This window comes from Necator americanus, chromosome V, assembly GCF_031761385.1.
Source record: "Necator americanus strain Aroian chromosome V, whole genome shotgun sequence".
Classification (NCBI taxonomy): domain Eukaryota; kingdom Metazoa; phylum Nematoda; class Chromadorea; order Rhabditida; family Ancylostomatidae; genus Necator; species Necator americanus.
In genome coordinates this window covers 4,965,469-4,983,191 of record NC_087375.1, presented here as the reverse complement: position 1 = coordinate 4,983,191, position 17,723 = coordinate 4,965,469, and the positions used below count along the sequence as shown (strand labels likewise).

Sequence of the window (17,723 nt, the reverse complement as noted above, 5' to 3'; positions counted from 1 at the left end):
CTCTACTTTTCCTTACTCTAGTGTCACATATTACTTTCGCTTTCATTTTCAAAGGATTTGTTGGATCACATATGGCGTTTTCTTCAGGACAAAATGTAGAATTTGCTTTTCAGTTCTTATTGTAGCCGTCATCGACGGTATGATTCAGATCATCTGAGATTTTTTTTTGTTTGCTTTGTTGTTCATTCGTTAGAGTACTCGGTAAAACAGTCTACACTAAGGGCTAGTTGTGTCATCTGTGCCTACGTTATATGTTGTAAGTAGCCCTTAAATTCTGTGTTATTTGAACATTCAAGAACATCTTGTGATTTTCGAAACTATGATTATGATTTTATGATTTATGACTTTATGACTGTCATGATTTCAAACAAATTGCATGTATGATATGGTATATTTTCTTTTTCATAGGTCATTTTACGATTGTCGTCCGCATTGCTCGAATGTCATGAATATTTCTTCTGAGTATACGTATAATTTCACATATGTTTTTAATGTACGTTCATTCCTGGTTCGCGATAGTTACAGTTTCGAACGATTATCGAATAATTGGGACAATTGTAGAAGAGACCATTCTATATTCTCGCCATAAGCATCCAAATTAGATTTAGACGGTTGCCAGTCAGTAATTGTAAATTGTATTCTGAAAAGAGGAAGTGAAAATAATGAAATTATATAGGTGATTTTTGGAGCATGAAATTTGAAGTCACCTATTTTTTCCTATTCTGTAGAATGTTCCATACCCATCCGGTCGCATAGCAGAGACGTAACCATATCCTCCGATCTCATCGTTTTCTGTCATGTACCCGATAAAGCTAGAAAAAATTACAACAATAGCCATAAAAACTAAAACAATAACCATATGATTAGTGTCACAAGCTGCAGTTTGGTCATTTCACTTAGTGCAAGTGGTTCACCGCAACCGGACCTCTATAGGTAGTGCACAGGACGTAATGTACAAGTATAATAAGGTGAGAACGAAATAATACATACTGCAGTTGCGTAAGCGGCTGTGGCAAAGTGGTGGAGCGTAGCGGTTAGGATCGTGGTGGGATCCTTGCTAACAGCACCCATAGTTGCAGTTCACGATGGTCTCACCTCGGTTTCAGCCGTCGTGTCCAGAGCGTCGCTTCGAGAGCAACGGCTCTTACGCAACTGTTTTTTTTATAACATCATCAAAATCTCATTCAAAGAGTATTATTTTCCTGATTTTGATGTGTTAGACTCTATTTTCTGGATTAGTTGTCATGATGACGATCAGATCCTGCTCAAAGGTGCGATACACGACTCGTCAACTTAATCGCTTTATGTTGCGATAAAGTTGTGCTCATTGGAAGGACCGAAATGAACGTTGCACTACTAGAAGAAGATTTTCCATAGATTTCCCTATTGAATTACCTCCTGTATATTGTTGGTATTATTATTACTAATAGGTATTATCATCGAATCAAAAAAGGTTTAAACCAAAAAGCCCCATTACCGAACAACCCGCACTTTAAACATTGTTCAAAAAAATTTTTTTTTTTTTCCTTTTTTCTCTGACAGTGTCAGTGCCGCTGTTCAGCGCAGATAATCCTCCGATAGTTAACGTGTCTTGGTAAATATCCGACATGCAAACAAAAAACGGACTATTTGACGCATCAAAGGGGTCCTTCGCGGCGCTGCCACAAGTGGAGCGGTAAAAAAAATTGTTTTCAACAACTTACATTAGGGAGACCGGTAGCGAAGTTGGGGATCGTTGTAGCAGGATACCATGAAAAATTATAACCCAAAGAAAAAGCCCACAAGGAAACTATTCGCTGCTCACGAAACAAAATACGGCAACTCTTCTGGATTCTTAATTATTAGCCACTGGTCCCACCTGTACCGATTCCGATATTCGTTTTCTCTCTTTGCGCTGGTGATCTCCACCGCAGCAATACTCATTCGCTGGAGCGCTGAGTGCGCTTGCTCCGCGCAGATCCGGTGAACACGTGTAACATTTCATGTAGATGGGGTTCTGTTTTGACTACCCTAACGATTATGAAACCTACCCAGGATAGTGTGGCTTTTTTTTTTTTTTTTTTCCCTCTTTTCTTTTTTTTTTTTTTTTAAAAAACAAAAAAAACCAAAATTTTTTTTAAAAAAAACCCCCCCTAAAACCCCCCCCCCCCCACAAAAAAAAAAAAAATAAAAAAATTTTTCGGATTTTTAAAAAAAAAAAAAATTTAAAATTTTTTTTAGTTTTTTTTTTTATTTTTCATAGTTCATAATCTTCCTACTTCCACATTTGCTTCCTGAACCACTGACAAAATTTGTGAGTGACCATTTACATAAATTCATGTATGAAGATAAACCTTGTGGACAGTAGAAAATTCCCGTCTCCTCCGGATATTTTCCAACCTTCATCGGTGAACATTTCTGGCAGTTCTATTTTGGGTGAACAACCACTACGAAACGTTTCCAAAACCTTTCGAAGTCCGTATAAATGCCGATCAAAACCTAAAAGGAGTAGATCTTATTGATGTAAATAAATACTGTAATCTTTTATTGGGTGAGGATACAGGTTAAAGAATGACTATCAGACAAAGAAAGAGCGTGGGTCGTAGCAGAAGGGTCCCATTTGCATGTACAAACGTGGGTGGATGAGACTATATGCAAAATTTCAGGTCATGATCACGACACACAGTTTAGAAGGAACAGTTCCACGGTGCTACTCCAGCAGTGGGGAAGTTCAAGCTCGTCATAGGAGCAGAGGCACGTGAAAAGGTTCGACTAAAACCTTTCGGGAACTGTTTTAATCTCATTACAGGAAAAGATGTCGAATTGGGTATTTGTCAAAGCTTTTAGCGGAATAGTGCTCTCCCGGAAGTATAGTCGGATCAAAACGAGCGGAGTCTCGTCGCAGTTGGGTGGGAAACAACTCTGGAAGCTGCGGAGCAGAGTGAGTGGTTGTGATGAAGGTGGGCTCATGGCTAGTTTCACCCGCTGTGCAGCGATGAGTAGAGTTAGCGGGGGTCCCACCTCGATTACACCTGCTCGCTCTGCTGCTTCGCTTCCTACGCAACTTCACCTAGCTCCAGGTTGTTTTGCTCCGACTATAACATCGATATTTCTGTAGACTGGTCCTTTTTTGCTTCGTCTCTTTGCACTGGTCCTTTCTTGCGCTGCTTTTGCTAGACGCTCCTCGTTTGAGAGGCTTCCATCCATCTTTCTTCTATTTGTAGCGTGGATTGGATAATGTATATGAATTTAGGTTTCTTCCGAAACTGCGGAACTTCCAGTCATATTCATGGTCAGGCATGGTCATTCGACATTTCTTCGTAGTTCGCCTTTTTGTGGATAAAAAGATTTGCTCCTTTCATACAATGAAGAGCTCAGGAGATTATCATGGATCCACCAGTAAACGATGAATTTCACACACTAGCCGATCAACACCATAATGTTTCTTTGCGGAAGGGGAGCAATCTCCAGAAACTCCCAGAAAAGACCCTGCTCAAGGATGCATGGTACTGCGCAGTTGACGCTGGGAGAACTACGCCGACCTCGTTCCACAGACTCTCGATGGCGGCGAAGCACAGACAAAGACGACTACTATCAGATCCATGGATTGAAAGCCGCTTCCAATGCGCGAGCGCTTACTCGCTACCTGCTTACTCATAGAGTCAAATTAATGGTGATTTGGAACTTGAGAGGGATGATATGCATATTTGAATTCAGTATCTTGAGACCGTTAGCGGAATGTGAAGCTACTCGAGTGATGGATGGCTTGCCTATCCTTCGATGTCGTTAAAAATATCAGACTGCTTAGAGATTTCTTTAACTGATTGTGTTCGGGACAGAGTTGTTGACAACTGCTGGACTCGTTTTTTCGCGTTGTTTCCCTTGAAAGCTTTAACATTTTCCTCATCGTAATCAGAGGATAAAGTAAAAAGTTTATAGTCTAAGGTTTATTAAAGCATGTACAAGTTCAGCGGGTACGCTAACACTTCCTTTTCTTCCTCTTCACTCTCAATTAGTTCCAGCAATTAGTTTGATAAACAAAACTTTCAAGTGAATGGTAACAATTTTTTTATATAATAAATGGGACCCAACCATGAAAAAATCACAATAACATTTACTACCTCTGCCATTCATACAGTCCTCCATCAGTTTGTTGTGCGCCTCATAAGCTGCGAGGAACAACTGCCGTTTCTCATCAATCTTGAAAAGATCTTTTATGTTTTGTGCTATAAGTAAGATTGTGTGGAATTAATACATGAAAGGTTTTTTCGTTTGGCAAATTGGGGCATGTGAAAGTTCGAGTAGTTGGGCTTTAGCTATCGGCTAATATATAAGTTTGGTAGGGAGTTGTGACCGTGATTTGATTTAAAGACAGCGTATCAGACAAAATTACGTAGCTGGGAAACTTGTGGGAAAAAATGTGGAGTTCGAAGGGTGTAGATTACGGGGATGAGTGTGATCTCACTCAATTCCTTCTTATCGTCTTTAAAAACAGCTTGGAGACATCAATGAGGTTACCCCATCAGGCAATTCAAGTAAAACCAATGAATAAGTTGCTGAGGGGAACAGAGCCTGTACAAGAAAATGCCTTTTTGAAGGTATCGCCCCACGAATCTGGGGTAGTGCGGGTTTCAGGTGGGCTATGCCTATACGGGGTCGTAGATTATTGGGAAGAGGGTGATTCCTTACGAATAACAGTGTGTGCCTCTCAATTTTCTTTAATTGTTCTGAAAACCTGAAAAACTTTCTGAGAAATGGGATTTGTTCCTACGAGGTACAAGAAAACGCTCCACCTTTGTGCACGGGCTGCGTCCACTTGTAGCGCGCATTCTACCGTAGGTACTACATTGGATCCCACGCCGATTTTTCAGGATGATCAGGGGGAATTGAGTGGGGCCACTCCCGTGCTCGTAATCTTCACCTTGAATTCTATATTTTTACCCCAGATTTCCCAACTACGTCAATTTTGTGATACGTTGTCCTCTTAAATTAAACACGGTTACTACTACCCATGAAACCTATGTATTAGTCTATAGTTAAGGCTGAACAACTGGGCCAGTATTCAATCAATATCTGACGGATGTGATTACACCTCCAGCTTTATTAAATGCACAGGTTCCTTAAATAAATACAAACTTGTTTTATTTTTTCCATAGTTTATTTTTCAATTTCTTTAAACATATTCTGATCCTAACCCGCAGTTAGAGTAGAATTTGAATGAAACTAATTAAACTCACACTTTTCCCTTCGATCACGGAACAACCGAAAGCGACCATTTCGTGCGTACATCCTCTGACCGTTTCCGTTCTCCCATGATAAAATTTTCTTGTTGAGGCCGTTTCGTAAATAGGGGCAAAACTGAAATCCATAATAATAGTTCTAAGGTGTTTTAGTTAGAAAAGTTTAGACAAAAATTTTCTAAGTCCAATTATTTATTTCTTAGACATGAAATAGCTTAAATGACAGTCTCAAGTGACTTTTTAATATTATATTTCACTTAAAGTAAAAATTAAGCGATGAACCAAGGTAGAAAAGAAGCTCTAGAAGAAATTTTTGCTCTTGGATCCCCAAGAGTAATAAATTAGAGTAATTAGAATAAAGGGGTTCCTTTAGATGAATAAATAAGACATAAATAAAGAAAATAAATAAATAATAGGGTAGTTTTTGGGTAATTAATGGCGCGGGACGTGGTCTGTGTGTATAACAGCAAAAACACGGTCCTCCACCATCTCCTTGCTTCTCACTTCACAAATCAAGGAACCACAAACCTCGATCGATTGATACATCAATCCATCAAATTGTGCAACAGTTTATCGACGAAATGAAACTATGTAGAGTGGATTTTATCGTGTGCATGTAAAAAGTTGCTTTCCCGAGTAAATTCACCACTTTATGCTGTTTCAGTTAATCAGCGTTAGTGAAGAAAGGAGAGTAGTGAATTACCGTTCCTATGTTTTTTATACACGTCTTTACAGTGAATTTACAAAAGCCTTCTTATCCATTTAATTATCACCATTAATTAAATTATAATCCTATAGATATAAAAAACTCTTTTTTCCGGGCAACATGAGGCTCCTGAGATTTGTACTTCAAGTTGTTTGAAGTTTTTGTTGTTACCTTTTTTTTAAGAAATACGTATAAAATGGATTTTTCCTCTTTTCCTAACGAGAATAATTCAATCACAGAATTCGCGTTGAATACTGTCTCCTTTGAAAAAGCGCGAGAGCGAAAATCGACTGTACCTATTCTCATTCCGATTAATAATAAAATTTCAGATTTTTTTTCAAAAATTAACGAAGCTATGAATCCAAGACGGCTACATGCATGGAAAGTCGAACGTGGACGTGAAAATTATTAAAATGAAATTATTAAAATTCTCCTATTTTTCCTCTCACTGAAAATGTTACAGAGATGACTAAATTGACGTAGAATACGGTAGATTGCGGTTTCACCAGCAAAATTCTAAGTCTCTTTACGCTATTTTTCTTTTTTTTTAATTTTTAAGAATTGAATCAATTCATTATTAGTATCAGTAATTATACTTATTAATATAACTGTCATTTGTTTATTAATTATTTTTTTAAGAATTATATTTTACATGTGAAATACATTCAACAATACATTCCATGTATTAAGTGATGTTCAATTACCTGCCATGAGTTTTGAGGAAAGCAAGTTGGAGAGCAATCTGTACAACTGTGTCTGTGTACAATTTTGATTGCTTCACTAAATTATTGCCATATTTTTCGAAGATGACACTTTTCACTCTTATTGTTTTCCCCTGAAAAACATCATTGAATCAATAATCAATCAATAGGTTATCAATAATTAATAGGTAACAATAAATCAGCTGTGAATCACTAGGTTTAACATAAAGATGGAATTAAAATACCAATTTGCAAAAGTTCTTTTCAGCGTCCACTATGCTTGCAATATCATTTGACGATAAATCAAAATTGAGCAGTTCTGGAACCTCGAAAGGAATATCCTGAAGAGAAGAACATTTATTGATCTTTCTGCCGTTTGCTGAATCCATAAAAACCACTTCACCTGCGGTTTCCATACGGTTTTTCTGGTTCGCGATGTAGCATCATCGGCAGCCAGCATTACTACGATCGCATCCACGTTACTGTGCTGGAATCAGGAATTTGATGGAGTTTTGATCCGACCGCCAATAACACACCTTTCATATATTAAATAAAAATACAAATAAATTAAATAAGATAAAATAAAAAAATAAAGATATAAATAATTAAAATAAAATAAATCAAATAAATAAATAAGTAAAATATAAGCAATTTAAGTGAAATTAAATAAATAAATAAATAAAAGTAATGAATTAGGTGAATTAAATTTATTATTTGTTTTTAAATAAATAAATAATAAATTAAATAAATTAAAAGTTATAAAATATAAATGTTACGAATGTAATAAAATAATAACAACAATGATAATAAATTTGAATGATAATGATAAATAAAATTATTATATGATAAAATACCACTTAATAGCATGCGATGCTGCTCTACGCTTCATTGGGACCCAAATTTATTTCCCAAAATGAGAAAGGATGTTCAAAAAGGATAGAGCTATGATAATTTCCAGTTCTATTCTCTTTCTCTCTTTTAACATAGAGGGGAAAATTTAAATATGTTTTATTGTTTATTATTTCATTGCTTATTTATTTTTTGTTGCTTATTTGTTGCACACAAATCGCGCCAAGAACTTCGCTTGAGGTTCATGAACGCGTGTGCAGCCTTACAGTACAGTAGTGATTTGCGTGGGCGAACCGATGTGTCAAGTCAGTGTCTTTATCATCTCAAACAAGTCGCGTACCAATCTGCCTTGGACCTTGAAGAAATTGAAAGGCTTGGTTGGCAATACGGCGGTTTTGAACCATCGGCTGATTGTGCAGTCATAGCAGAACCTCCTACCAATTGCGCTACACTCGTCCATCAAATGTTGAACAATTGCAGATTTTTTTAATCTTATTTTTTTTATTTTGAGCGTATTTTTGAGGACGTTGAAGACCACAATCAAGGTAGGAGCCTGAATTGAATTGTGAATTATTTGTCTCTGCTTTTGTTTATTTATTTGGTTTAGCATTAAAATGTCATTTAGTCCCAGTACGAATTCTTTTCGATCGTGCAGCTCCAGTCGATCATCTTACCAACTGCGTTACACTACGCTTTCTTACGCTACGGTACCGCTTTCTTAACCACGAGGAACCCTTTTTTGGTTTGACCAGCAGTCCTGTTCTTGGAATTGCTGTGACTACTTTACCATTTCCTGACCATTTTCTTTCAGGAATTCAAACATACAGTAGAAAGTCGGCCAAGTCTGACCGCCAACTCAATAGTCATATTTTTAGCGCACCTTTCTTAAAAGAAAAAGAAAAACTTGAGTTACTTTTCCAAGGAAACCACCGGGAAATGCTTGTGCAACGATCCGGACAAATGCGAGAATTCCCAACGCCAACGTTTTATCAATTCGAAAAACATCGGGAATGAAGGTGATCAAAGTAAAAATCAGGACATGCAATGCTATCAAAAGTTGTATTAATTTTTAAAAAAATTCAAAAAGTTCCTTACATCGGCCTGTAGGAGAATCCTCCCATCCTTGCATGCAATGACGTTCATGCACTTATCAGCCCATTGCATTCGACTTTCTCCCATTAATGAAGCATGAAGATGCTAATCAAATTGATTTCATGAATCCACAAATGATGTCCAGACGGGGGCAACTCACCTTCGATGTCGTCTCATATACGTTATCGGTTAGCGTAAGACAAAAGCATGACTCCTCGATGCTTTTGATGTTATATTTGTTCTTCGGTGAGTTTGAGATGAGTGACGCCCGCATCTGTAAATTGAAATATCGTCGTTAACAAATAAACAGTGTAATATTCTTCATAAACAGAATGATTATCACCATATCTAACGGATATTCCACTAGAATGGAATATCCAGTAGGAAAAGCGTTTTTTAAAATGTATTTTTATCTTTATTTTATATTTAATATTTATTATATTATTGATATTTTTTATTCTATATTTATTTATTTTTTTATATTATTATATTTTTATGACCTGGACCATATCCGGACTAGAACCTCTCATTGGATTGCAAACAATCCCCTCTTACCACTTTTTCATCGGGAAGAAAAATTGGGAAGAAATTGTCTCGGAATGAAGAATTCCTAGAAGAGAGAGAGAGGAGAGAGAGAAAGAAAGAGAGAAAAAGAAAGAAGTGTAGGTGCTGCACATATTTAACGTTTATTTTATAAGGGGTACACGAAAAGTTCCGTCTAAAAATCCATAAAATACGAAACGGTCTTTAGAAACCAAACAGGTGACACTGGGACACCGTTTTAGTTTTAGGACACAGTTTTAATAACACCTTAACAGCATAACGAAAAGAAAAAACCTCCCCAGAACGACCCAATTTGTGCCCAGCGCATTTTTTGTTCTGGTTTATTTTTGAAAACGAAAATCCCATCAGAAACACGACAAAATAACGTAAATAACAATATTAGAAAAATGCCTCCACTGGTATCTATATTATTCATATTTGCGAAGGCGCTTTCTGAAGTTGTTCACGATCCAGATCGTTTGGGACGAAATAACGATAGTCTTCCACTGTTATGTCGGCCTATGCGAGCTTTAACGGTGCTTCCAAAAATCCAGCGAGTGTTTCTGGGATTTATTTAGATTCAAAGATAGAGGTTAATGTTTTTAGCGCAGCAATTTTAGACTATAAACAAAATAAAATAAATAATTAATAATTAAATAAATCAATAATAATTAAATAAATTTGGATTATAAATCAAATTAGAAATTAGGCATAGAATTTGGAAGAAAACACTTTTTTTTCGGATTTCGGATAATTTTAACTTTATCGTTTACATATGTAGTTACTAATGGATAGGTCTGTTTCTGTGGAGATAATAACCTATTTAAATTCAAAAATAAGTCGTCCAAATTAAAATTTTCCAACTTTCAATTAATTTTTCTAGAGATCAGCTTATGTTTTATTCTCTCAGATGACATAGACAGGATTTTGCCACAAAGAATAACTGTTTGCTACAGTTCTAGCAGTCCTACTTTAGGTCCTTTTTTTAATTTTTTTTCTCCTCAAAATATTCACAAAATTCACCTTGGCCCACGTATCCCTATTATGCGTAGTTAGGGTAGCAACCGAGCGTGGATCATTGGTGGAATGTTCATCGATGTAGGAAAGAGTCTGGAATTAATATTTATTTATTTATTTATTGAAAACACCTGCAGGTGTGCCATAAAACAAAAAAAGAACAAGATGGAACAGAGCTCAGCTCATGAGGAGTGGATTATACATGAAATTTTTAAAAATATCGCAAAAAAAAACCAAAAAAAAATCTCTGTTCAGTCTGACAGCCTTATTATTCAGTTAGATATTTCGGTATTTTTAAAAAAGCCATGAAAACCTAAAAAAAGGAAATCTCACACGATGAAGTTCATCCGGGGTTTTTAGCTGTCCTTCTTTCAACATCTCTACCCTCCATATCTTCCCACGGCACAATACCGTAATATGCGATGGACAGTCACCTTCAGACTCTAAATTAGAAATGAAAAAGATTATTCCTGTACACTTACGCTGCTATATATTCTACTAGCTCTGTAACTAGATTTTTCATCCGTTCGGGTCCACAAATTGGTACCCGACTTGCCTGGGAGGATAAAAACACTGAATTGACACATTTGCTAGCATGCCGCAGGTTACTGTATAGCCTAGATACGGGTTTTTAAACTCCAAACTATTCTGAATTGAAGTGAACGGGGTAGTGAATCCCAAGCGGATTAATCAACGCCAGACACTTTACTTTACTCACACTTTAGAAGTTATGCGAAAAAAAAAATTGAAAAAAAAGAAAAAAAGCCATGCGAAGCAAAATTGAAGCTTTTCAAACCTGTCTTAAAGTACCGATATATCCTATCCTTAGGTATCTCTGGAACACGACAGCTATTGAAGAGACAATGGTATTGGTACATGTCCCATGTTACTCCTCGACTTTTGGTCACTGGAAGTGTGTCCCTAAATTGAAAAAAAGATGCGTGAAGTCCCAAACCTCATATTTTCGAGTCAAGCTATTTGAAGCTCGGTACGGTACATACACTGCGTGGGCGGCTGCGCTCGTGGGCGGTGCAGTGGAGCGTAGCGGATAGGATCAAGGGGGACCCTTGCTTGCACTACCCATGGCTGCAGTACGCGATGGTCCCACCTCGATCCAAACCTCATCGTTTCGAGCGCAACCGCTTGCGGAGCTGTGCCGAGTTCCATGTCATTTTAACTCGATTATACCTCTATGTGTTCCATGAACACATTTAATAAAATCTTCGAGAACGTTGCTTACTTTCTAATTCTCTCCCAAAATTGCATCAAATAATAAATATCGTCAGCTGCACGACAAATTTGTGAACCTTCTAGCGGTGTCCACATCGAGTTGCTTGAAGCCAGAGAGAGATAAGGAATGAGAGGTTCTCGTACTTCGTTATACGCATCGTACCACCAGTCTTCGAGCTTAAACACGTCACTCATATTTCAGGAAATTTCTTGAAATTTTTGGAAATGTATGAACAAATTCCTTAAATCCAGACACATGACTTTGCTAATGTTACCTAATAAACGTTGGTAGTATTTCCTAAGCTTCTAAAAAAAATTTTCAAAAATCCAGAAAGATACATCAAAGCACAAGAAAACAAAAAATAATAATAAGAAATAATAGAAAAATTAAAATTAAAATCAAAATGAACAAAACAATAGAACACTGAATAGGGGTTTTCAACTATCCTTCTTGTTGAAAAAAATAATTCTACAACAAATAACGAATCCCAGTGATAATTTGCTTATTATCCAAAGTATAGAAAAATATGACAACAATTTTAAAAGTGGCTACGTAGTAAAAAGTTCACGATGTAGTTCGTATAGTTACGTATTCTCATCATTATTTTTCTTTCAAGTGAAAATTCGCAAGTTATGGTGAGAACGAATCTGAGTACGAGGTGTAAGCATCATGATAAAATCATTTTAGCAGATAACGAGTAAAGAAAAATGAAGAAGAAGCAAACATAGCAAGAAATGAGTTCAGTTCTTTCTTTTATATCCATATTAAAGAATTAAAAACCTAAGAAATATAGTTTTCTAATTTTATGATATCGAAATGAAAAAGTAATGAATTTTAGCGAGCTTAATCACGTTATGAGATGAGGATCTCCTATCGGCTGGAAGCAACTGTCATTACTATTTTTTCTTCACTTAAAAATACTCCCAATAACGAATCAGAAGCAGTCAGATACTACATTTCAGACAGTAAAGTCTTAAATAAGAACTGAACAACAAGTTTCACTTGAAGACCCCTTAAAGGCATCACTCCACGTATCTGGGGTGGTACGGATTTCCGGTGGAGTATTCGTGTACGGGATCGTAGATTAAGGAGAGGGAGGTGATTCCGTCCATTTCTTCCTAATTCCCGTAAAAAATGGCCCGAAAGATACGGCTTCGAGCGTTCCGGTGCACTATTTTCCACAAGGAGTTCGATTGGAGCGTGCCAGCCTTGTGCGGCGCCGCATCTTCCGGGCCGTTTTTTACGGCAATTAGGAAGAAATGGGCGGAATCATCCACCTCTCCATAATCTACGAACCCGTATACGAATACTCCACCTGATATCCGCACCACCCCAGATTCGTGGGGTGACACCTTTAATCTCCCGTTAACCCACCAAATATCTATGTAATCCAATCTAAAAGTAGCCTTTTAATTCCCCCGTGATACTGTACTATATAAAAAACTATCTGAACCTTATATCTCACCCAGTTCCTCTTCTCCTTGCTTCGATTCACAAGAGCATCTTGTAGTTGTTTCGCTAATGTGCTCTTTCGGAATGACTCCACTGCTTCGCTTGTCCTTTGTTTTTGTTTCTCATCGAGCAGTACGGTAGCTTAAAAAAACATCTCAAACAACAAAACAAAAAGTAAAATATGTCAATAGCGTATTTCTAAATCCAAAATCAACAATTATTTACTTTGCCCGCAATCAACATCAGAGTAGAAGTTTTAAATGTCGACCATTCGTTACTCATTTAAATATTAATCCATTTTTTTCTTGTTAGAGCCCGTGCTATCCGTGAAAAATCAAAGCAAATTATTGTACATTATTGTTACATATTATTTATATTGCTATTATTATATTACACATCAAATAAAATATTTTTAGGAAGTTGTGAACTTAATAATTTATTGGTTTCATGTATTTAATTACATTTTCAAATGAAATCTTTTATAAAAAAGTGTCAAGTGTACTTCCAAGAGAGTAATTATTAATAACTTTAACTTCTTCTCGTGGACCGTGGTATTCGGACGGACGCGTTTGTAACTTCATAAGCATTTGAAAAGTTTTTTTTTTAAATGTGTTCACAAGAAAAAGAAAAGATCTCCCTAAAAACGCTTATAAAACGCAACAAAAGAACAAAATTAGAAAAAGAAGTGAAAAACTCCATGTATTTCCCACAATACCGTCAGGGCCCAACATCCTTGCGCTGCGTTTTCTACTGAACTGAAATCTCTGCAATGTTTTAATTGCTTTTTTTCTCCAAACGTACCTAATAAATTCATCAGGAATAAATAAGCACCGCTGTGAAGAAGGAAAACTCAAGGAAAATGTAAAAAATCTAATTTTTTGGAGATGTTGGACTAAGCATGAAAGAATTTAACATTTTGTACTCCAATCTATGTAGACAGGCACATGGAAGACCGATAAGTACAGCATTTTTTCGCTACAAATTCTATCTTAATCCTAACTCACATATTTTAGAAAAGCAGAAAATACAGTTATTGCAATATTATCTATTTGTTGTAAACACCATTACTAGCTAATTTTAGTTAATAAAATAGTAACAAAATGAATTGTTTATATTTTTTCGAAAGTTTTTCAAAATAATGCTATCTTTGGAAGCAATCATCCATACACATTCGAGGCATCCCAGGACAACTATCACAAAATTCTCAGGTGTTCCGTCGTTCTTTCCTTTTCCTGTCTGCTTGAACGTGCGACAAAGTCTCTTTTTTTTTCTATTTCCTAATAAGTGAAGTGAAAAAGAAGTAAAAAAGTAAAAATTCAGTGCAGAAAACTGCAGAAACGAACAAATTTTATTTTATTTTTATCTAGAAATGCTGAAATAAGCTAAAAAAGCGTGTCATCGCCAAGGCGACAGTGGATTTAAAGTACATATTTAATAAATAAAGTTAAGTTAAGTTAATAAGTTTAATGTTTAATAAACTACATATATTATTTCGAATGTCGCACATGTATGGCGACAATGGGCTGTGAAGGATCAACTAAATAAAAATCTCAACTTCTTTTTTCCCTGGAAATGCATGAAATGTTCTGAGCGCTGCGCAATTTTCTGCTATAATCGATTTGATTGATTCGATTTATGATATGTGAACTATGGACTTCGAGACCAGCTAGAGTGTTGTCAGGTCCACACGTGGATGGCTGACCCCTCAACTATTGGACGGATTTTTCTGGATGATTTTAAAAATATGACATACTGTAAAAATCGTCAAAGACAATCCAACATCTAAAAAATCAAATAAGAATATGATCACTGGATGGATTGATTTTGAATTCAAACAGTGTAAATGTAATCAAGTATAATCAAAATAATACTATAGACATATTACAACTGTAGTTTGCAATTCTCACAGCTGGTAATGTGAATTTAGTCATTCCTGCAACTCAAGGATCGCCCGGGGATAGTTATTCATTTCTCTTTCCTTTCACATTAAAAGCATCACCCCACGAATCTGAGGAGGTGCAGATTTCAGGTGGAGTATTCGTATACGGGATGGTAGATTATGGAGAGGAGAGTGATTCCATCCATTTCTTCCTAATTTCCGTAAAAAAAAAACCGCCTGGAAGATGCGGCGTGCGCACATGACTGGCGCTCCAATCGAACTCGTTGTAGAAAATAGTGCACCGGAACGCTCGAAGCCGTATCTTCCGGGCCCTTTTTTTTACGGCAATTAGGAAGAAATGAACGGAATCATCCTTCTCTGCTTAATCTACTATCCCCTATACTAATACTCCACCTGAAATCCGTACCACCTCAGATTCATGGGGTGATGCCTTTAACATGAGAAATATCGTAACTTGCTCGCGATGACCAAGCTATTCCATGGCAGCCCACAGGAGATGGAACATAATTCAACTTAGCACTTTATTTGGTCCTGTACGTGAGAGAATAATAACACGGATATAAACGGTAGATTTGACGGTAAATCTGATGGTTTTCACATCCTACTTTTTTCTTTTTTTCCCATTTTCTCAGTCATAGTCGCGCATGTTTCGCGTTCATTTGTTCACATGCTCATGTCGCATTATATTAATCTACTGAAATTATTGAAATTTTATCGATTGTGCGTTTGATTACAAGAATTTTATTTGTAAAATTATTAGGCTACTAAAATTATTATTATTGTTATTAAAATTATTGCTATATATTTTAGGTAGAATTATTATTATAATTTTAGATGAAATTATTGTGTCAACTGGAGAACAAGTAAAAGTGAACCACGGAGCTTTTTTTTTAAGAAATGCCACCGTGCAGTAAATCCCAGCAAGGCAGATTTAAGCGCCTCAGCACGCTGAACGGTCAATTTATCCTTTGTCGTAGTGAATGCGTAATTTCGTTCCTTTTAAAGAAATCACCCCAAATATCTGAGGTGGTACGGATCTGAAGTGGAGTATTCGTATACGGGATCATAGATTATGGAGAGGAGGGTGATTCCATCCATTTCTTCCTAGTTGCCGTAAAAAACGACTCGGACGATACGATCCGGCGAGCTATTTTCTACAATTGGAGTTCGATTGGAGCGTGCCAGCCGTGTGCACGCGCCGTATCTTCCGGGCCGTTTTTTGCAGAAATTAGGAAGAAGTGGACGGAATCTCCCCCTCTCCATAATTTACGATCCCGTATAAGAATGCTCCACCTGAAATCAGTACCACCTCAGATTCGTGGGGTGATGCCTTTAACGCCGCCTAATTCCCACATTGGTTTAATTACCCAAGTTCAAGGATGCGCAATTGGATCAAGTTATCGATCAAATGAACGTGACAATATTTGATGTTGTCTTCAAACAAAGAATTTACATCGTACGGTACAAACCGTATCGAATTCAACAATCACTACATGACAAAGTGATAAGAACACGAATATTAAAAACACCGACCATAAACTCTGTTTCCTACGATATTCTCCACTGTTTACGGCACATTTCTGGTGGAAATTTTGCGAAAGAGCGCGAAAAACGAATGAAATGAGAACTTGAATGAAGAAAACCAGAAAAACGTCTCAGGATTTGTTCAGAAAATTTCCTGCTCTAACTGATAACTAATTTCCTGAAGTTAGTTATCACATCCTTAGGTCAAATAACGCAGCGATAAAAAAAATGTAGGAACTTATTTTTTACAATGTTTTCACATTAGCTTGAACAACGGGAAATCTCAAGAATTCCTCTATAGTGTCAGTAAAAAAGTTGGCTATTTATTTTTTGTTTTCAAAAATTTGAAGAATTATGATATTGACAATGTCCAAGTTCTTTTTTCTTGAAGCTTCGGCATTAGATACTGTATTTATGTTTTCTTGTTATATCAACGAGGTTTTGGTGAAACTTTATAACTGGCCTGACGTTTCCAAAATCTCGTTTTTACCAAAAGCCTGAAAATGGTCCAAGGTCTCGGATGCTCTACATTACGATCCATTAAACTCCCCATCTCTCCTTGCTAAGCTTCGATATCATCCTAGGTACACAACGGAAGAACTCCAAAAAGAAAACAGAAAAGAAAAACAAACGAAAAAGTACGGATATTGTATGAAAAGTCTGAAGTAGTTGTAATTTTGAAAAAAAAAACGCCAGAAGTCAGAAGTATCCACTTTCATGCTCTCGAGAACAAGCTACAGAGAAAAAACTATGTGTTGTATTAATCCTATCCTAATGTCGGAATTTTTATTGTTATTATTATATTGTTATAATTTATTCTAATTTTGGTTATCCACTATGTTTCTCGAGATCTATAAGAAAATTGCTAGTTTGATTTTAGGTTTATGGCTGAGAGAAAGATCCATAGAACATATCTTTCACTATAAAAAAAATTTGATTCTAGCTACCCCAATCACGTCCCACAGCCCAGTGTTTCTCCAAAATTTCCACAATTCTCAAAGATAACAAGTAATAATTTTCTACGTCTACTACCTCAACTACGCGTTATTTTTATAACGAAGCACTCGGTGCAGAATCAGATAAATGAAGTTCTCATCATCCAGACAATACAGACTGTACAGAGAACACTTAAGCGGAAAATTTCGAAAAAAACTTTAGTGTAACTTGCCTGATCGTAGGTATTTGTCGAGTGTTTCATTGAGATTCGGAACAGGTAAACTGGGAAGTTCGTCCTGTTTCGAAAACGTGGCCATACTTGAAAGAAAAATTGGTAAAAGTTGGAAAATTCGGATAAAAGATGAAAATATGAGCACAGCATATTGCAATTGCATATGTATGTGAAGGTTTTTCGCCTCTGGGTACTTATTGTTGGTTTTGAAGAGAAGAGTATCGCTAAGTATAACACCGTTTACAAATTATTGAAAACACGATGTGAATTTTAGGAAACATTTCTCTTTTTCCAAGATTTTTCCGAAGCCTTTATCCATGC

General features: G+C 36.4%; 1 protein-coding gene across 1 annotated transcript; it reads right to left on the bottom strand.

Annotated features, from left to right (window-relative positions):
• Positions 1-519: 519 nt before the first annotated feature.
• On the bottom strand, positions 520-17,487 carry RB195_012938 (uncharacterized protein; the record flags this gene model as incomplete). Its single annotated transcript, XM_064202544.1, has 16 exons — positions 520-640; positions 708-812; positions 2,334-2,478; positions 4,101-4,179; positions 5,217-5,337; positions 6,630-6,760; positions 6,872-6,967; positions 7,030-7,113; positions 8,571-8,672; positions 8,728-8,841; positions 10,134-10,220; positions 10,461-10,570; positions 10,924-11,048; positions 11,368-11,534; positions 12,824-12,951; positions 17,403-17,487. 16 exons carry the CDS (start codon positions 17,485-17,487, stop codon positions 520-522), a joined length of 1,800 nt encoding a protein of 599 aa, XP_064058425.1.
• Between the last annotated feature and the right edge of the window lie 236 nt (positions 17,488-17,723).